Genomic DNA, 21426 nt, shown 5'->3' on the forward strand with positions numbered 1-21426 from the left:
TATTTCAAACCCTCTTCTGTCACCTTCTTGATGTTGGGACACAAAACTGCTTGCACTGTTCTGTGTCTTCTTTAGAGGTAAGGGAAGCTTTTAATGATGGTGGCAATGAATTGCTCCCCATGAAGAAAATAAAACAGAAAAGGGAAAAGTGCAAGAAGAAATATTTGAGTCAGCAATGAAGTGGAACAGCACTGATTATTGTGCTTATTTTACTTGTGTGTGTGTCATTATGGGTTTATTAGTGCACTCCTGAAACATACTGTAGAATAGCAATATTTACAATACTGATTTTTTGTTGATCTTTTCTTGCAGAGGTGACTTTTTTGCAAGGGCCTGACTCTTTTCAACCAGTTTGTGTTGCCTGTCAAGAATTTCCATGTTGACTCTGGGAAACCTGCTGCAGAGTCTCCCCTGTTTGCTATTCAGTCCTGTTTACTTCTCCCTTTAGCAGGTAAGCATATATTTCTGCAAGACTTATTCCAGCTGGAAAATGTTTCCCAGTTCAGACACCTGGAGAGTTCATTTTGTTGGACTCTGTAGGGTTAACGTCTCTCCTCCAAAATTTGTGCCACAGGAAAATACCTGAATAATAGTGCAGTGCCTTGGAGTCTTTAGCATCAGTGCATGTCAGCCTGCATCCATCCGGCTTTAATGCAACTCAGAAAATGCTATGCAGGAACTTTCAGCTGGGAATCTATTTACAGCTGAATCAGGATTGTGAGCAAGCAATACAGAAAATTGCTTGAGTTGTTGCTGCCTGAGAGGAGCCTCTAAATAACTTTGTGTCCTTGAGGGAAAAAGGAAAGAGGAGAGGCAGAGTGGGTGATGGCAGGGCTGGGGTGTCACCCCCACAGTGCCCTGGAGCTGAACGAGAGGAGCATTCAGCTGCTGTTCACCAGGATCAGGCAGTGCTGCACAAATAGATTTAGCTGCCCTGGCTGGCCATATGTGAGATAGACATAGATATAATTTTATATTTATATATATAATTTTATATACATATATATATGGGTGTTGCAAGAAGGGACACGGAACAGCTGAGCTGTAGGAATGTCTTACACAGCTGCAGCTTTCCTGCGGGGGGGCCTGGCCAGACCCTCAATATTCATTGTCAGAATTGGATTTGTGTTTGAGATTCAAGGTTTTAAGGAAGAAATAGATTTTTAATGATTTCTTGGAATCTCTTTTGTTAAATGCTGGTTGTCAAAGGAGAGTGTGTATGGGGGTGTGCAAGTGCATTTATGTGAAAAGAAAGTAAATGTGCTTACTCTGTCTTTGATGTTGTTCTGTTTTCCTTTTAACGTTATCATCACATGTAGGAAATCTTGTTTTTTTGTAAACAACTTAGAAATTTTCCCAGAAAATAGTTGTCAGTTTTGTCCTGCAAAAGGATTTTCTTTCTGAATGTATAGCAATTTATTTACTTCACTAAACTGCAGAATGTAACCTTTGCCATGGCTTCGGCTTTTTTCCTTTGTTTTTTAAGGAATGGAGTCTTTTCTAAAGGGTTGGCTCTTGAAAATTTTTTATTTCCTTGGTAGTAATGCATGCCTTGTTCCCAATGTGTGTGGGGTGGGAATGGTGGGAATTCCTGTTCTGTGCTACTTTATTGCAGTGGTAGCTGCCCTTTCCTACTGGGTCCCCATTTTTAAGTTCCTGTGGAAGTTCCATCACACCGAGTGCTGCAGGGTCCAAGTGCACAGGTAGATGTTGCAATTTGGGATTGTGTTTTAAATCTCTCTGGTAACTGTTCTATTCAGAAAGATATCCTTGGGGGGCAGAGGGAGAATGATGAATTTTCTGAAAGAATCCATTTGTGTTGAGCACTAGGCTTTTGTTGATTCTTGCAGGGCTGCAGGATTTGTTCCACAGAGCTGTGTAGCACCATGCAAATCACAGCAGAGTCAGAGATTGCCCAGGTTCACAGAGCTGGCTCCTGCCCTGCTCCCTCCCTGCCGTGGGCGCAGGAGGGGACTGGAGTCTGTCATGTTCATGTTCTAGCCATGCTCAGAGAGAGCACTGCACAAGAATGTCATGGCTTTGAGAGAAAGGCAGGATATCCCTTGTGACCAACAGCTGCCCACCAGTGCAGCTCATCAGAAACCCAGTGAGTTGCTGCAGTGGGCTCTGTCTTGGTGACCTTCCAAGGCAGTCAGAGCCTTCTTGGGAGACCTTGAATCAGAAATGTTTATATGTAAGAAAAATAGTACTGTGCGGCACGTGCTTCTGATCTCTCAGGGCTCACACATTTGGAAGGCAGGGTACCATGTATAACTGTAGAGGACAGCACTGAGATACTGTGGCTGCTGCATTGAGGTCATGGTGTTCTGGGAGCCAACTGAAATTATGCAAGATGGCAGTTTAGGAAAGAATTGACACAGATCAGGAGGGCAAAAAATCAGGTGTATTATAAGCTCAATTACTTTGTAAGATTAATTTTCCACTGTCTCGTGATCCTGTAATAAGAGCACAAAGTATTTTAAATGTTTGATTTACTTACTGACCAGAACTCTTGAGACCTCGCTTTCTAAATCAAAATGTAAGATTTTACTCCCGTTGAAGTGCAAAGCTGTGAGCTTGTGTTGGAGTGTACCCTGGTTACTGGGCTAATGGGTTGTCAGTTCACTGCGTGGGCAGCAGGAATTCCTGGAACAGGTACATTTGGCACTCAGGACCCCATCCATCTCCTTTCCTGGGGCACGTGAGTGGAAGGTGGTCATGCCACAGGTGTGTAATCCAGAGCATTGGTCCTCACTCCTCCAGCAGAACCACCGCATTTTTGGGACCACTGCACTGTCTTTAATGCCCAGAACCTCTACAGAGATAACTAGGAGCTGTTCTACAAGCCAGGAGAATTGATTTATCATGAAAGCTTGATATTTTGCATGGGGGTAGAAAAGGCCTATTCCTGTCCTAATTCTCTCCTGGTGCCTTTATCCTGAAGAACAAGACAAGGCAGATTTAGCTGTCTTCTGTATTTCAAGAACCGCTTGTGTTGCTGTGCTCTGTAAAGCCTGAACTGGTGACAGAGGGGGTGGGGTTTGATGGGTGTTTTCAGCAGGTGTTGCTCAGTTCACAGCCGGTGTTAGATTGTGCTGGGCACTGGGGTCTGAGTGCAAAGGGAGGCAGCTGAGGCCATGCAGGCATTGTTGGTCTCAGGATGCAGAGGTACAGGAGGTGTTCCAGAGGTTGGGAAGATTTCCCAGTAAGGCCAAGTCCTCTCGTACAAATCAGTACTTGGCTGTGGTGAGGGCAAAAATAAGATAAAGGATTAGTAAAACCAAATGTGTCCTAGGACCAGCCTCAATAAGCAAAAGGCATCCTTAGGAAGGCCTTTATCTCCAGAGGGTGCAGAGAGTCGGTGGGATGGAAGAGGAAGGGTGGAAATAGACCCTGTTTGGTTTCATGCTTTCTTTGCTTTCTTCATTCTCTGTTTTCTGATGATAAAGGAACTTTATTTAGATACTGTAGCAAAAGAATTGATGAGTCATAAGGTTTACAACTTCATTTCCTCCTGGCTGTTTTTATTTTTTCCTGGTGACTGCACCTCCTTCCTTTCTGCCTCATCCCTTGTCTGCGGGTGTGGCAGGCTGTGCTGTGCCTTTAACAGGGCTGTGCTGCTGTCAGGCTAATTCCTGAGCTCTGGCATGTGTCAAGGCATGCCCTGAGCTTTGTGGTGCAGTTCATGAAAACTGAAATGCATTTCTCTAGGGAGATTTTTAACTCCTTTCTGCCACAGAGACACTTTACTATTCTGCAAAGTGCACACCACTCAACAGCACTATGGGAAGTTCTGCTCTCTTCTCCAAAAGAGAGATGAAGGGAAGTAGTGGGCTGCTTTTTTCTTTTCCAATTAAAATTTGTATTTATTGAGCTGTTTTGTTTCATGGCAGAGCTCTGAAGGGTGGATAAAGCTGAGACGGCACTCTGTTACTGTTTGTATCTTCCCCCGGTGCTGATCCCACTGCAGTGCTCATCTGTCATTGCAGCAGCAGAGTGGTGTGGTCTAAAGCATGCTGACCCACAGCAGTCACAGCTTTATTAGGGATTTCATATAGTGGGAATTTCTTAATGCTTCCCATTGTGAACATCACTTTTTGCTTCTTTTTCCCTCTCCTCACGATCAAAAGTAGACAGTACAATTAAACTGTAAAAATTAACATTAGTAGATAAAATGTATGGTTCTTTCTTTTTCCTTTATTTTTTTTCAGCAAATCTCATTCTTTTGAAATCAAATGTACGCTAGGACTGCCCAGATTTTTTTTCTGATGTTTTCCAGGCACAGCAATACAGTCTTTAAAGCATAGGTCCCAGTAGGAATATTGCAGACATAAATGACATATCAGGAGGGAACTGTGGAGTAACCCTTGTGATTTTAAAAGCAGTGTCTAATACAAGGTCCTGGATGTGTATGTTAACATGGCTTTCTAGTGAAAGCATAAATCCTCTTCAACTTCCAGGTATGTACCTACCAATATATTGTCTCAGGCCTTGAGATGGAAGTGAGTGCAGGTGAGCAGAAATTCCCCTGTGGCTCTGGGACTTGCTGTGCAGTCACTCGCAGGACGTGGGCCCCACAGATCAGAGAATTGTGTCTAGTGGAGACTGGCCTGGTTTTACAGCAGAAATGTTGGAGGGAAGAGAAGGAGCTCGGGCTGGCAGTGCCTTCCTCACTGAGGTAGCTGTGTGCTAAACTACTTAACCTTTGAGCTGCAGCTTTTGTGTGAGCTAAGCAGTGATGTTAGTACTACAGCATGCTGGGTTGGAATGAGTTAACCCGCCAGTGCTTCACAGCCTCAGCTCTGGGATTGTGCTGAGTACAGCTGTGGTGTTTAAGAAGCTTGTAGTGCTCCTTACTGAGCCTTTGGGAGATCTCCCCTCCCTCCCAGGAAGTCCAGCAGGGCTCTCATCCCTCTCCATGGCCAGTGGCGAGCAGTCTGTGCTGTGGAACTGCTCTGGAAGCAGCTCTGCATGGAGAGCTCTGCCCCAGGGCTGCATGGATGGAGAGCTCTGCATGGAGAGCTCTGCCCCAGGGCTGCAGGGATGGAGAGCTGTGCATGGAGAGCTCTGCCCCAGGGCTGCAGGGATGGAGAGCTGTGCATGGAGAGCTCTGCCCCCGGGCTGCAGGGATGGAGAGCTGTGCATGGAGAGCTCTGCCCCAGGGCTGCAGGGATGGAGAGCTCTGCCCCAGGGCTGCAGGGATGGAGAGCTGTGCATGGAGAGCTCTGCCCCAGGGCTGCAGGGATGGAGAGCTGTGCATGGAGAGCTCTGCCCCAGGGCTGCAGGGATGGAGAGCTGTGCATGGAGAGCTCTGCCCCAGGGCTGCAGGGATGGAGAGCTGTGCATGGAGAGCTCTGCCTCAGGGCTGCAGAGGCGCAGCTCAGCGCAAGCCCTTCCAGGAGTGCTGCTCTCTCCTGCACTGCCCTCTGACCCCAGAAATCCCCAGCTACCTGTGCCCTGCAGGATCCACTCGTTCCTCTGCTGGGACGGGAAGCAGGGGCCCAGGATCTCCTGGTGTCCCTGCCACCTGCTCATGGGGTGGCCTGGGCACATCACCCCACCTCTCTCTTCACTTGTAGTGCTGAAGTGCAGATTTGATCTTCGCCATTCGTACCCAAGAGCTGCTCAGGTCAAGTTAATGACTGACATGAAGTCAGGCATGTCAGTGGACTCGCAGCATAGTTTAAGTATGAAGTATTACCCTGCAGTTAGCGGTGGAGGTAGCCCCTGCTGAGAATTATTTATTTTATCATTTGGTGAGGTGTAATCATAAAAGAGAGAAAGGAGTGTAGAGAAAGCCTGTCCCCTGTTAAAAATGTTTCAGGAGATTGAGATGCTGGCTCGCCTGTGGTTTTGGTGCATGTGTTGACTCTGAGTCTAGTACTGGTTACTGCAGTTGATGGGGTGGCATATAAATAGAATGACTTCTGCAGGTGTAGTATTTCACCATACAGATGGAATCAAAGAGTTAAAAAGTCCAAGGATCTAGTCCAGTATAATAACATTTTGCAAAACCTATCAAATTCACAGCAAGTGACAAGCAGAAAAGCTCCTGAGCTAGGTGGAAAATGAAATTAGAGGGAATTAAATTGCCCCTTGTTTATCTAACTCGTTGTTTCACTTAACAGGGCAAACAAACATTTTATCTGAGCCCTTAGCAGAAGCTTAGGCTGAGTTGTGTTCTGTTGCTCTCCCCAGCCATATTGTCCACAGAAATGGAGTACCCTGCGTCCTGTTTGGATAAAGCAGTGTTCTGCTGGAGGTGTGTTTGCTCCCTCACTTGTATGCTGTACAAGGCATCTCATCCCTTACTATATATATATATATATATATATATATATCTATATATATATATATATATATGTTTGTTTTCCTCTTGCTGCCATATACACAATAGATTGTTGTTTGTTTGAAGGATTTAAACATCTGGCAGAGACTGGGGATAGTAATGTCTTTGTCCATAGGTTAGATGTGTGAAATGTTACATGCCATCCACTGTGATGCTGGTTTGTATACTTGGGAATTTTGGTGTGGGAAGGGCAATTAATACAGTGCTAATTCAAGCAGCAGGATAAAACAACTATGGCTAAAACTGGCGCAAGGTAAAAATATATTTATTTCTCTAAGTCGTTCTGCAGTTGGTCCCCATGGAGCTAACACCAAATTCAAATTTTGGAAGTAAATATTTATATGAAATAATCTTATCTGACCTCAATTGAATAGTGAGAGGAATTGTTTTTTACTAAAACATGTCAGTATATGATGCACATGGGGCAGATCTCTCTGTGAGAAATTGAGTTTTCCCGTATTGTAAGTGTTGTCTTGTTATTTGGACACCAAATCTGGTTATAGCCTGAATCTAGACAACAGGCTATCACAGATGAAAAGGGTAAGGAGAAAACAGAAAGTAAGAAAAAAAAAAGGCAAAGGCTGGGTTCTTGTATTGCAGCCCCTTTGCAGTGAGTGCAGGTTACTCTGCAAGCAGCCTTTGTGGCTTTTACCAGATGAATGCCGTAGTCACAGAAGAGCCATTCTGATGTTCTGGCTCCGTCTGTTGAAGCTTTCCCAAAGGTGAGCCAGGCACTCCTGGGTTTGAAACAGAGCTGCAAGTGAGTGACAGTGAACTCAGCATGGGCTGGAGTCTGGTGGCAGCACATCCTTCAGCTGCAGTCAGAGAGAGATTTTCCCTTTGAAGTTAAGACACCTGGGGCTTTTGTAGAAACACAGTGTGCCCCACGTCGTGCAGCTGTTAGCACAATTTAAAATAAAACCAGTAAAAGGCAGAGAAAGGCAAAGCATCTGGCTCTCGTGTGGCCACCAAGAATTCCTGCAAATGCTAAAGCCCAGCCCATCGCATTTCATTCAGCAGTTAAATTGCTGGTGAATCCTCTGTGCGAGGCTCTGAGCCAGAGCAGCCTCTGAGGGTGTGGATGTGTGAGTGTGAGCATTCAGTGTCCTAACGTGGCCAGGCACAGCAGTTACGAAACTTCACAGTAAAGTCTCAGTGCGTCAGTGCTGGTTCTTAGGTTTGCTGGTTTGGTTTGCTTTTGTTCCTGCAGGTCCGTGGCCCTGCAGTTTGGTTTCCATTTATGAGTGCAGGAAGAGGGGGAGAGGATGGGAAGCACTGCAGGAGCCCCCCAGGCTGCTGGAGGAGCCGAGCAGTTGCTGTGACAGGTGGAGCAGCGCAGTGCTGAGCGAGATTCCCGGGACACCAGGGGGAAGGGAAGGGAAGGGAAGCCTTCGTGCCTGGGGCAGCTGCGGTTACAGGGGCCCCTTGAGTGCGCTGTGGCAGCCAGAAGTTGGACTTATTTCTTGAAAGGACTGGAGAAATGATTAACCACAGTTGGTGACGTCAGAGTTGATCTGATTAAAGGTTTGTTTTCTTGCTGGCAGAGGTGTGCTCCGTAGAGACCGGTTCTCTCTTCTTTCTTTTTGAAGTTTGTTTTCTGCCCAGCAGCCGGAGGGAACCGCTCGCGCTGCGCCGCTGCCCCAGCCGTGTGTGTGCGCGTGAACAGGATGGCGTGTGCGTAGCTGCCACACGCACACACACCTCTGACCATGAGGACTCTTCGCAGGTTGAAGTTCATGAGTTCGCCCAGCCTCAGTGACCTGGGCAAGAGAGAGCAGGCAGCCTTGGACGAGCGGGGGACGCAGCAGCGCCGGGCCTGCTCCAACGCCGCCTGGAACAGGTAAGGGCACGCGTGGGCTTGGAGTGCGAGGGGCTGCTCCCTGGGCTGCTCCCTGGGCTGCAGGCTGGCTGCCCGCTCACATAAACACAGGAGTGCCTTTTTCCCCGTGCTCTTAGTCTTTCTCTAAAGGCTTATAACAAACAGGGGTCCCTGCCTTCCCTTCAGCCTTTGTGACAGCAACTTGTTTCATAGGGACCAGCTACAAACGTACCTTTGTGTCTATCTAGATATTCTCATTCAAAAGTTTATTTGGCTTAGGTTATTTTTTTTTTTAAGTTACATGCTTTTTATCTGCATATCTATGGCTGTCGCTGGTAGTTGATACACTTAGGACAAAGTCTGCTAAGTTTACTCACGCTAGTACAAATAGATCTGTGCATGTGTGTATGTACACATGCAAGCAGCTGCACTTTGGACAGGGAAAATAAGCCCTGGTTGTTTACTTTTATTGTGTTTATACATTTTAATCCTGTGGCTGTTTTACAAGAAAACCTATGCAAACATATTGTGACTGTATCAATCAGTTCAGCTATTCAGAAAGTCCATTTTGGCAACAATCTTAAAAGATGAATCATTAGGAATGAAATTCTTAGGTGATTTTTGAAAATGAAATGTCACCTCCTGGGTCATGGCGTGGAAAGTGTCATCTGTAGTATTTTATAAGTGGGAGGTGGTTCAACTGTAGGAAGAAAAATACCAGTGAACTACAGACAAATTTGCTAAAATTCTGAGAAAAATAAAATATATTAAATAGCATATCTTCTGTCCTTCTCACCATTTGATTTGTGGTTTCATGTCTGTATTAAGAATTAGGTGTTTAATGCCAGCAGTGCACTAAACTCTGAAACTGTGCTGGTCACAAAAGAGACTGATTTTCCTCTCAAATATAATGCTGTTTGTGTGACCCTGAGTTGTAGCTGATGTGCAGATGGGTGGTGGTGGTAGTTCAAGGATAGATTGGGCCATCCTGAGTTGTTCCAGCTGGGACTTTATTTGGCCAGTAGCCCCAGGGGAAGCAGCAGGGAGTAAGAGACTCCTGGGAGGGGATCAGGGTGGCAGAAGAGAGTCCCCAGAGCCTTTTTGTGATGGTGTGCTGACAGCTTTTGCTGGCAGAGCTTGGTTTTTCCAGCCTTGCATGTGGGGAGGGAGCTGTGGAGGCTGCTGTGAATGCAGAGCAGGTCAGGCTTGCTGGGAGACACAGAGTTCCAGGCCTGGGCCTGCTGACACTCAAACTGGAGGATTTCCCTAGCTGGGATGCGTTTGCTAGCAAGCAGGAGTTTGTAACTTTTTATTTTCACAGGACAGCTATTGCAGACATGAGCGGGGTCACTGCACGGGCAAAGGGAAGGCCCTTGGTTTCTTGTTTAACAGGGCAAGGCTTTCTTCTGAGTGAAAGAGTGAGGGTAATTCTTCTTTCAGGCTCAGAAAGACTTGTGTCATCTGTTGCTGTTAAGAAACTCAGATATTCTACAGACTGAAAAACTAGGTTTTGTCCTGAGGAAGACCAGGTCTTAAATGACACTGAATTAGATGGATTAGGAAATGATCTACTGTACCTTCTGCCTATAACCAGTGCATGTCCGTCTTGACAAATATAGCAGGGTCTAGTCTTGAGGGAACCTGTGTTCGTTTCTCCTGGGGAGACTGATGTTCCTGGACATCTGAAGTTTGACTCACCAGAAATCTGGTCTGGCTTTTTTAAATCTTGGGCTGTGGAATTTCTTTTCTTTTTCTGCTGCAAAATTGAAACAATCCAACGTGGGACAGTTTGCATGCTTTGGTTTACAGAAGTATTTTTCCTTCCCAATGAAATGATGGCTTGTGTTGTTTCATTCTGTGTAAGCATAACAGCCTGCTGATCAGGGAAGGCAAGCTGCACCAGCAGAGCTCTCCCTTCTCTCCAGGGCTGGCTGTTCTATATTAACATGTCTGCTGTGTTCTTGCCTTGCTGTTAGCAGCTGTGCCTGGGTGTGGCACGTGTGTATCTGCTGTTCAAAGAGCCCTTGATCGAGTCTGAGAGAGCCGAGGTGGGGAGAGTGGAGATGCAGCACGCAGCAGGTTCGGCCCCACACGAACAGATGCTGTGCTGAAAGGCAGATCTGCAGGCAGAGCAAGGATGCTGCCCTGGCCATGCAGGGACTGGGAAGCTGAGGTGCTGCTCGTGGGGTCTGTCTCTCACAGCACAGCAGCTCTGTCACTGTGGGTGTTTTCACAGGGGTGCCTGCATGGCTGCCCCTCTGCACTTGCTGTGTGGCCACCATGGTCCAGTGGTGTCCCCTCCCCTGCCTCTGCCCCCTTCACACCAGTCCCAGCTCAGGCTGAATTCTCATACCTGAGGATTATTTCTGCATTTGCACACCAGGGCAGGACAGCGTGAAGAAGCCAGATTCAGCCTGCTGGGGGAGCAAGGAAGGTCACTTTGTCCCTGAGTGCTTTTCTTCACGTCTGAACTACAATGCGGTGATGCTTCTCAGTACTGTAACATCAGAGGGCAATTGGTGCCAAGCTGCTGCCTGCTGTTAGGCAAACGAGACTTTGTATCATGGCTTTTCAGAACCTGCTTTCCCGTGGACCCTGGTGCCGTTCACTAGCAGCCAATGGCAGCATAGTGGAACAATTTACTGAATTACAGCTCACACAATTTGCATTGCACTAAAATAGTTCAGATTTTTTTTACTAGCCCTGTCTTCAGTTCTTGTTCTCCCCCTCAGCCCCATTTCTGCTTCAGGGAAGAAATGAATGCCGAATGCTGACTCAACCAATTGGGCTGAGAACCGCAGGGTTCAATCCTGAGCTTGCACACCAGGGGCCCACTGAGGCCGGATAAATCCACGGCAGGGTGTTCATTCTGACTGAGCCAGCACACGCTGCCTCGTCAGGAGCTGCTCCTGGCTGCCTTGTGCTCTGGGAAAGCCTCCAGGATCTCAGATCCTCTTGGATGTCAGAAAATATGGGAAATTCACAGAGACATGAAGGCGTAGGAGATAGCAAAGGAAAGGTGAAGAAAACAGGTAAGTTTCTTGTGACATTAGTGAGATCAGCAGTAAATCCCAGGAGACATACCATACCTGAAAGGATTTTATGGCCTGGGCTAATTTTTTACAGGGTTGTAAAAAGCACAACAACTTCCTGTAAAATAACTTATACAGCCATAAAAACCATATTTCGTCTCGTCATTTAAGATTAATGTTTTTTGAGATCACAGGAAGACTTTTCCAGTGGATCACCATAAGTTCCAGATCAGCATATTTTTCTCTTTCATCCGTTATTCGATTTTTATTTAGAAATATTTTAAAATATTTCTGCCTCCCTGAGGATCACCTTTTTTTCCCCTGACCCTTTATTTGAAGCCCTGTGTGGAGTGTTTGGCGCTCTGTGTGCATGGGAGGCAGACAGAAATCTCACTGTGGGATGGGAGGGAGAGCAGGGCTGGTGAAGGAGACTTCAAGAAGGTTTTGATGCAAGTATATCAGGTTAATTATTGTTAATTAGCAGTTCATGTAACTGTGAAGAGGAGATTCGCCCTAATTAATGTAGTCCCTTTTGAAAGCAAAATGTTGTCTTTAACTGCCTGGTAGTCAGAGGGTGTGATTATTCACACAGCATTGTTTTTTCTCCTGGACTTCACCTGGAGCTCTGGGAAGGGCAGAATCTGCGAGCACTACATAAAATACCACTAAGAGTGGTATTTTACCTGTGCTGTTTGCACACAAAGGCTGTGGCTGCTGTAGAGAACTGAAATGATCTGTGTGATGTGTGATATGGAGTATCAACATTGACCAGTGCTGCTGCTTTGCCAGGAAATGCCCAGCTGGAAGGGCCATGGCTGAAACACACACAGGATCAGGACTTAAAGAGCTTGCAAGCCCAGCTTTGGGGTAATTCCTCATCTCTGGCCAGACTGAGTCTGACCTGCAGAAAACTGCTTTAATCCCAATAGTTTTTCCTTCTTGGCTTCCAGATGTCAGTGAAAGAACAGCTCTGGGTGGTACCGGAGGGAGCCAGCCTCCCACCCCAGAGGTGTCTGGATGGACAAACAGCAGCTCAGGAGAAATGTCTGTTTTGGTGGTGATGAGCTCTGGAGGCAGCAGCCTACAATTGATAATACTGTGTAAATATCAGAATAATCCACCCCGCCCTGCCCACCTGGACCCTGTTGGGCTGGCTGAGGGTGCCATCAGCAAGCACCCAGCTCTGTGCTTCAGGCATCTGCACCTTCCAGTTCCCTTCATGGTGAAGCCAGTGGTGGGGAAGGTCTGTGCTGTGTGCGCTGGAGCTGCCATTCCCCACGTGTTGGTCAGCTGGAGCCACCCCGTCCTCTGGAGTTCAGTCCAATGTGCAATGAGCTGTCTTTTGGATGAGATGAAGTTTCTCAGGCTGCCGAGTTGGTTTTTGTGGCTGTGAGGGCTGCCTTGGGTGTTGGCAACATTTCCTTTGGCAATCTGTAGTGGGATAGATAAGTGCAGTACATTGCTGGAGCCATCTGACATTTTGTTACTCTAAAGGCAACCCCCAAAAAGGGTCTCTGCAGTTTCCACCTCCTGATTTCCCCTCCTCCAGCAAGCCTGCTCTGTGGAGGTTTTGGGCTCTATTGGACTGTGTTTTGTTTCCTGCAGTGCCATGTTCCTGTGCACACACCCTTACACACACAGGAGGCACTCACAGCAATATTAGTGCATGAGGGCACTCATTATTAATTAACCCATTTAACGCCATTATCTGTTGGACTCTCCTTTGTTTCCTGCAGTGCCATGTTCCTGTGCACACACACACACACACAGCAGGCACACAGGAGGGGCTCACAGCAATATTAGTGCACGAGGGTACCCATTATTAACTTCCATGTTGTACAAGAGTTAGAGAAGAGAGTTTACAGGCATTTTCCATCCAGGTTAACTATTGCAGTATAAGTTTCATTGTGTACATCACTGCCTTAAGCCTCAGTGAAAGCTGGTTGCAGGCACAGGTTAAGCCATCCACCCACCTCAAGCATCTTGCAGGACTGCTGTGTGTGAGCAGCAGCTCAGATTTTCTTTACACCAAAAGGTTGAACCATTCCGACCAAACCTTCTAAAGCAATCACTTGTTATAGAAACCTCTTGATTTAATCAGGGTCTAGGTCTGTTCTATTTCACTAGTTTAAGGTAACTAGGAAGATTTAAGCAAACTTTTCATTATCCTTGCACAAACTGAGGCCACAGCAGCATCCCACATAACCTGCAGGCTGGGGGTGTATCCTGCACCTTCCATACCAGCACTGCTGTCTGTGATGAGAAGGAAAGGCAGGTGGTCAGTTAATGAGGCCAGGGCTTGTTTTCCAGGCAAGGATCTTGTCCCTCACTACAAGGGAGATCAGGGCAGATTGAAAGTTCACTCTTAGGATGTTTTATGTAGATGCTGTTCTGCTATACAGACAATAAGTTAAATGCTCACAACCTGTCCCTTTTAATTCTGGTTTGAAAAGCTTGCTCTCTCTTATTTCTTTGAGGAATAATGATGGACCTCTTAAGTTGGGGAGAGAAGACCTCTCTCTCATTTAGAAAGGGGTGCCAGAGGGAAAGACAGGGAGCACGTTGCCTTTTAGGAGAGATATTGAGTCATTCTTCCTTGCAGAAGTCTGGCAGGCAACATTGCAGTGTTCATTTCTGAATCAGAAGAGTGTGTAAGGACTGCTTGTTTCATTCACTGCATTGATCTTATTTCCCATATTACTCATAATGTTAAAATACCCACGTCACTACACTGTGTACCAGAGACATCTATCTGCTGATTTTCAGGTAATTGTAAATTGAGTGTGTCTGTGTGAGCCAGCCAAAATAATCTGGGTTAGACCGTGGATGTTATCTGTGCTTGTGGGTGTAGGGGGAAGGAGGGACTGCTGCGGCACAGTCGTGTGTGAGGCCCTGGAAACATCTTCAGAGGAACAAAAGAGAGAAGAGGACAGTGGTTCTTATTTCTGGCTACGTCTGTATTTCCTTCACTGCCACTTTCAGTTTCCTTCCTGCTCAGGTGAAGGTGGCTGAGCTTTTCTCATAGTGCCTCTCTTTGCTGTTGTGTGCCTGGGGACAGCTAGGGAGCTGTCCTAGCATGGGCCTGGGGAAGGTTAACGTGGGCACTGGCATTGCCAAGGGAATCCCTGCTGCTGCCTGGCACAGCTCCTGCAGGGACAGCCCCTTGCAGTGGGACTACTTGAAAATATATACTTGCAGTACTTAAAAATACTGGCCTAAGTTTTTGAAATTGCTGATTTCAGATGGGCAGCTGTTGAAGCCACTGAGCTGGAACAAATCAAAAGGAGCTGATTTTCAAAGTTGTTATCTATTTTCTAGGCAGTAATTTCCTTTTAGGCATCTGGGATGGGGGGAGTACCAGAAGTCATCTATGACTTTTAAAAGGACCTGAAGTGCTTTAGACAGAAATGCTGGGATAATTGTGGAGGTGTTACCTTCTCAAATCATGCTGGGCACTATTGACTCTTCATGTCCTCTTTCAGCATCCACAATGGAGTGATAGCGGTGTTCCAGCGCAAGGGTCTGCCAGACCATGAGCTCTACAACCTCAATGAAGGAGTCAGGTAAGAGCCTGGGGCTGCAGGGCCTTCTCAGCCAGTGCTCAGTGCTGTGTGCCAGCCCTGGCACCTACAGCTGCTGCTGAGGGTTCAGGTTTGTCCCAGTGCCAGTTTGTCTGCAACAGATTAACTGTAGGCCAGTGAGATGAATGATGGGAACTTTCTTCCCTTTAAAAAAAAGTGAAATTTCTACCATTTGAGTTATTTAAGTTACAGTTGAAAAGAAAATATACCAAGATATAAGCTGATATCTGGATTTACAACACTTCACATTTTACTACTTTTTCAGCACTTACTATTACTTACCCAACCCTCTCACTGGCAAGGGCAAAGCAGCAGACTTCCATATGGAAATTTGCCCAATGCCTTATAAAATAAATGGTGGGAAAGAATCTGCACTTACAAAAGACAGACAGCTTATTATGTTTCCTAGCTGTCTCCTGATATGATCCTCAGTTATTCCCTTTCCCTGCTTATTGCTGCTCTGGCTGGGCACTGGAGGCAGACACTCCAGTATATTCCCCAGAATACACAGATATTCTGGCTTCATCTGTCTCTGTCTGATTCCCAGTCTGGTTCCTTTCATTGTGGAAATATCTTCAGAAAAGTCCAGCCAGATGATACTGGGCCTGTGTTTGCTCTTCTTGAAATGAAAATAAACTCACTCTTCAGTTATTTCTTACATGGCTGGTGAGAAAATGACATACAAGGAGTAGCTTTTCTAGGTTGTCTGTCAGTCAGCATGATCCATCAATCATGCTGAGTTACTTGCTGGAATAATGGTTAATCAGTGTTATTATTGTAAGTGCCTTTAGGATTGTTCAGCTTTATCTGACTGACAAAAAAGGTACTTCTGGACTGAGATTGCTTGGCCCAGTGCATTTCCCTTAATGTGTTCATCTGCTGTTGAGGGACAGAAGTGAAAAAATTTTCTGCTGATGTGTCAGACAAATATAATCTGGTATGAACCAACAAACAGACAGAAATGTGCCCAAATTTTGCTTTAATTTACTTGGCTATAAACCCTGCACCACAATGATGCTTGGTGACATTGTTGATTTCAATTTATTGCATCATCTCATTTGACTGAACATGCAAGCTGACTAGAAATGCACTGATGGAAAGCATGATTCTTTTTTTGCTCTTTTTAATACAGGCAATTACTGAAAACAGAACTGGGATCATTTTTCACTGAGTATCTGCAGGTAGGCCTGTGTTTTCTTTATTTAAAGACAATTCTGTTTTATGCTACTGAGAAGAATAATTTTGCCCACTCTAAATGATGACCTGGAGACCCTTGAAAGCATTCAGAGATGTCCAGTGACTCCTCTGTGGTTTTGAAATGAACGGATTAACGAGATTGGCATTTTGTATACACATGGATAGTTAGACAGGGAAAGCCCACCCTACCACGGTGTTTCTGTAGGTCACTGCTGTCTTTCTTTTGGTTTCAGACCTTGGTTTTTAGCTTAAAATTGAAGTCCTTGAGTAAACCAGGGAAGTTCATTGCAATAGAGTTACTAGGAAAGACTTTTGGAAGTCAGTACCACTGTCTGTTGAAGCAATATTCTTTCTGCTTCTCTGAGTACATTTTGTAGGTCAGGCATTTGAAGTTCGAGAAGCACTTTGTCCTAAAAACAGCAGGTGATTATAGCAGAATTTCACAAAGGGTCCCAAGTCAGTTAAATAAGATGGACACAGCAAGAGCTCTTTGATGATTAATTTTTAAAATAAAAGACCCCCTTCACTGTCTAAAGTTAAGAATGAACAAAATGTGAAATATGATGGCTGTAGGGAAGTGCAGGATTGAGTAAATGTAGTGTGTGTTTTACTTACAGAATCAGCTGCTCACAAAAGGCATGGTGATCCTAAGGGACAAGATCTGGTTTTATGAAGGTAACTTGGATTTTAGCATGGCTATGTGTGTCACAGGTGTTTTAGCAAATGCATTCTGGAGACACTGGCATGCTCTTCATCTCTGTTCCTGGCACTGTGGATCAGCATGTCTCAATCCATTCCTCAATCCATGCTCTCCACTCTGTTCCTGTGGATCAGCAGGTCTCAGTCCATTCCTCAATCCATTCCTCAATCCATGCTCTCCACTCTGTTCCTGGCATTGTGGATCAGCAGGTCTCAGTCCACTCCTCAATCCATGCTCTCCACTCTGTTCCTGCGGGTCAGCAGGTCTCTGTCCATTCCTCAATCCATTCCTCAATCCATGCTGTGCACTCTGTTCCTGCGGGTCAGCAGGTCTCAGTCCATTCCTCAATCCATGCTGTGCACTCTGTTCCTGGCACTGTGGGTCAGCATGTCTCAGTCCATTCCTCAATCCATTCCTCAGTCCATGCTGTGCACTCTGTTCCTGCGGGTCAGCAGGTCTCAGTCCATCCCTGCAGTCTGCTGTTGGGCCCTGCCCTGGTGCTCTCATTAACCTTTTCAAAGGAGAGGTGCTTGCCCAGAGCAGCTCTGAGGGAGTCAGGGAAGGATTGTCTCCAGCAAGGACGCTCCATCTCCTTCAGTGACATCCCGCTCGGGAGAAGTGAAAATGGACCCCTCCCAATTCCTTGTGTCCCCCCCCAGGCCCTCACTGCGGGGTGGGAGAGGAGCAGAAAAGGCCTTGGCTCTGTGCACACCCTGCCCAGCAATAATTAAAACATCCCTGTGTTATCAGCGCTGTTCCAGCTCCTGCCAGCTCCTGGGAAGAAACTGATCCCAGCCAAAACCAGCACATGTTTATTATTACTGTTACTACTACTGCCACCATTGTTATTATTACTACTACTACTACTGTTACAGCTGCAAGAAATCTTTTAGTTGGTCTCCTGCTGTATTTCATTAAAACTAATGAAAAACAGGTATTTTTAAAAATGTTTTAAAAATGAAAACAGAGAACACCCTTTTCAGTCTTGTGCAGGATGGAGAGAATTCCTGCCTGGTGGTGCTGAAAAACGATCTTGGTGTGTTCCACAAGCCAGCAGCTGGTGGAACACTGTATAGCATGATGATCCATATCTGTCACTGAAAGCACTTAGAGTCGTCAGCAAGGAAATCATTCAGGAGCTGCAGATTCACCACAACTGATGTTATTCATCATGTGCCTAAAAAGGTAGAGGGATCAAGTATCCCATAGTGAAGACTGGCTAACTCTGAGTGCAGTCACCAGTGTCAGTGCTTTCATGCAGAATTGCTATGTGATATGTGTGTAATTCTGGACAAAATACTCCCTGGATGAAGCTCCAAGTAATGCTCTAATACAAAAATTGAGAATAGCATCACATTCTGACACCAATAGCAATATTGATTGATTGCTACTGAATTTGCTTCCTGGTAGGTCCTATTGTCTTGTCTGAATAGGTCAGGATCTCTGATGTCTTCTCCTCCATAACACTTGCTGGTGGAGGTGCAGGCGTTGCTCTGCTCTCACAGCTGGCTTGGGGTCACAGGCATGGTAGAGAGCTTGTCCAGGGTCACATGGGCCCTTTTGGGGAACAGGGATCTGAAGCCAGAGCCCACCTGTTGAACCATATCTCCTCTGTGGATCCTGGCTCCTGCGTTTGCCTCTGTGTTGTGTAAAATGTTCTGTGAGGAGCTCAATATCCAGCTTGGTTGTACAGCCTGGCCAGAGCTTCTCCAGATTCTGCTGGGGAGGATTCCAGGTGGCTGCAGCTGGGGAAGGACATGGAGGTGGCCTTGTTGTGAATATTCCAGGACATGGAGGGGGCCTTGTTGTGAGGATTGGCAAGGAATGGGCTGGAGGTTGTCCCGTCTCGGCTGTTCTAATGGCCTGGAAAGGCTCGGGATGGCCTTGGGGCAGCCCGCGCTCCAAAGGACGAACGGAGTCTTCAGGTTTTTCGGTCTTCAGAGTTGTTTATTAATTCTTATCTACAATATTTTTCCCGTCCCAACAGAGGTCCGCACAGCAAGCCAGCCATGAGCACACTGACTGCCCTCGGGGCGGTCACTTATCTTTATACCAAAAACTACGTGTAAGATATTTACCTTTTCTCCCCAATACCTTTCACTCTTATTGACAAGTGCACATTCAGTAAGAACCAATCTCAAAGTGCCACCATCACCACCGAAGATGGATGACAAGAAGAAGAAGAAGAAGAAGAAGAAGGAGGACAGGACACGCCCTAATTCCTCCATCTTGTCCCTTTAGAACCCCCCTGTACCAAGATTCTAAAACCTGTGTTTCACACTATAATTAATCTATCTCTTCACCATTTATCCCCGTGTGATCCTCCCATCCTCATACAGCTGTTACGTCCTGTGCAGGATCAAAGTCTAACCACCAAACGCTTCTGGCAACGTTCCAGGACCTCCGAGCCCCCCAGGGGTGGTCTCGGTGACTCTGCACATCAGGAATGCTGTGCTGAGTTCCCACAGGAGGTGGCCTTGTGATGAGGGCCGCAGGGAACTCTCCCCATAGCAAATTCTAACTGCATCGCATGAAAGTGAGAGTAAAAATTACAGCCCTAACACGATTGTTCTTTCCATGGACTTGGGTGACTTTTTCTGTGTAAGTGAGAAAGGGAACAGTGGAAAAGCTGCAAGGGATCAGTTTGGGAGGATGCTTTACAGAGCATCTCCACAGAGTGAGGTTTGCTCTGCTGCCCTGCAGTTGAAAGGCAGGAGAGAGCACAGTGGGGTGAGTTCCTCTGCAGGAATGCTCCCACACCTACTCTGCTGTGCTCTCCCCCTGCTCCCCTCCACAGTCCTGTCCAGCAAGTGTTACTGCAAGAGGAAGATGTAACCTGGGCCATTACTCTTCATTCTTCACAAGGTTCTCCTGAGTCACCTCAGACTCTGAATTTATTAAGAATATTAGGTGAGTCACCTGGAAAGACACAAATATGGAAGGATCTGATACACCACTGTGGAAAACTAACAAGTAGCTGCTGCATGGTTTATCCTAGCATATAGCAGGGTCACATTGTTTCCTGCACATTTTACTTTTTGCAGCCATCTGATTACAACCAAAACTCTTCACTAGTTTGTTTTGTGTTTTTGCAGGGCAGAAGCTACTGGATACCTTAGCTGAAACCTGGGATTTTTTCTTCAGTGATGTCCTGCCCATGCTGCAGGCTATTTTCTATCCTGTGCAGGTGAAAAAATTACTGTGTTATCATAGAATCTTAGAAAACTGGAAAAAGCAGCTTTACAGGTTCATCAGCAGATTGATGCAATCCTTCAGTCTCTCTCCTTGTGCCAGCCTCCAGTGCAGCTGTTCTGTTTAGCCATGTCATACAAATAAGTTACTTATGCGCGTGCTCTGAGGTGCTCAGATGCAAAAGATGAAGGGGAACTTGGAAAACAAAAGTAGAGTGCAGAGAGGCTGGTTAGTCCATCTGCCAATCACACTAAAAGTCAAAAAATGTCATGAATGATAAACTGAAGTGTTGCAGAGTGGAATAAATGGAGTTGTGTTGACTTAAATATATGCATTTCCTTCTCTGCACTGTGAATTTTGTCCTGGAAGTATCTCCAGTTTTGAAAAGGAATTGTGTTTCTGAGATCAGATTCTCTGCTATGGTAAGTGGACAGCAAAAGTCAGTGGAGTTTGATGAGCACAGATTTTGAGTACAGTAATTTTAGATTCACAATAGGTGCTTGATCTTCTAATGCAGCGATAGCCAGAGAGTATTGTTTGTCACTGAAGTCTCAAGGAAATGTGTACCACACAGGTGCCAGGGATCTTTGCAGTTGCTCATAGATGCCTACAGGTTTTAGTGGGAACTCGGTGCCCGAATATATTGGGAAACCTTCTCCCATTTGTTCAAGTGGACTTTATGGCTCAAATGATTACCCAGATGTAAACGATATTACTGTTTGCATCTTCAGACAGTCACAGCTATGAAGTCTGAATTAAACTCTGTTGTGTATCTGAGGCCTTTGACAATATTTCAGTAACACAAGTCTTATCCCCTGTCAGATGGAAATAATTACTTGAATTTCCAAAGGAACCTTGAGGATTTAAGAATCCTAAGTCCCATGTAAATTCAAATAGATCTTATTGCCCATGTTCTGACATTTCTTCCAAAAGCTCAAGTGGTGCTTATGTGCTCTTGTAAATCCTATTCATTAGCAACTGAAGCTGATATGGGACCTTCTTTACTACAGTGTAAATAATTTAGGGAGTGAGAAGGAATGGGTTGGGTCAGGCTTATTTACTCCAGACTTAAGTCAACCTCAGTTGAACACCAAAGCTCCCATAGGTACAGCCAAGTATAGCCAAGGAAAAACCCCTCATGGCAGAGAGAGAAAGTTTCACAGCTCTGCATGAGCCCTGCAGACAGAGCTGGAGTTGTGTTCTGCAGCTGGAGTCCTCCTCAGTGAGCAGGCATTGCTGAACCAAAGACAGATGGCTTTGAAAATGCAGCAGCAAACTTCAGCTCTGCTCCTGCTTTATAGTGAATCTCTCAAACTGTACAGAGAGGAGCATCCACAGCTGGGCTGAGTCAGGATTCCTGCCAAATTTGGAGAGAGTAAACAGGGAATACTCAAAATCTTACAAAATAATGGAAATTCAACCAACTTGCAGTTGTGCCTCTTTTTTTAACTTATGATACATTTAATTTGTGACGAACTGTTAAAATACAAAATATTCTTATCTCATGCAGCTCCCATCCCACCCCAGCCCTTCATCCTTTGCACGTGCAGTCAGAC

The 21426-nt window shown here is 45.9% G+C and overlaps 1 protein-coding gene across 9 annotated transcripts in view; it reads left to right on the forward strand.

The window, feature by feature from the left end:
• Positions 1 to 21426, forward strand: part of PRR5 (proline rich 5) — a 61514-nt gene that overhangs the window by 17690 nt on the left and 22398 nt on the right. For 5 of the 9 annotated variants that reach the window (XM_074540165.1, XM_074540164.1, XM_074540167.1 and 2 more), the window contains 6 exons: positions 313 to 451; positions 8076 to 8189; positions 14683 to 14763; positions 15914 to 15962; positions 16596 to 16653; positions 19774 to 19865. In XM_074540165.1, coding sequence (XP_074396266.1) covers positions 8086 to 8189; positions 14683 to 14763; positions 15914 to 15962; positions 16596 to 16653; positions 19774 to 19865 — 384 coding nt within the window. In that variant the 5' untranslated portion in view covers positions 313 to 451; positions 8076 to 8085. Of the gene's footprint in view, positions 1 to 312; positions 452 to 7559; positions 7675 to 7870; positions 8190 to 14682; positions 14764 to 15913; positions 15963 to 16595; positions 16654 to 19773; positions 19866 to 21426 lie in introns of those variants that run through there. The other 4 variants (XR_012580160.1, XM_074540162.1, XM_074540170.1 and 1 more) reach the window with 3 other exon arrangements.

This window comes from Zonotrichia albicollis, chromosome 4 (genome assembly GCF_047830755.1).
Source record: "Zonotrichia albicollis isolate bZonAlb1 chromosome 4, bZonAlb1.hap1, whole genome shotgun sequence".
Classification (NCBI taxonomy): Eukaryota; Metazoa; Chordata; class Aves; order Passeriformes; family Passerellidae; genus Zonotrichia; species Zonotrichia albicollis.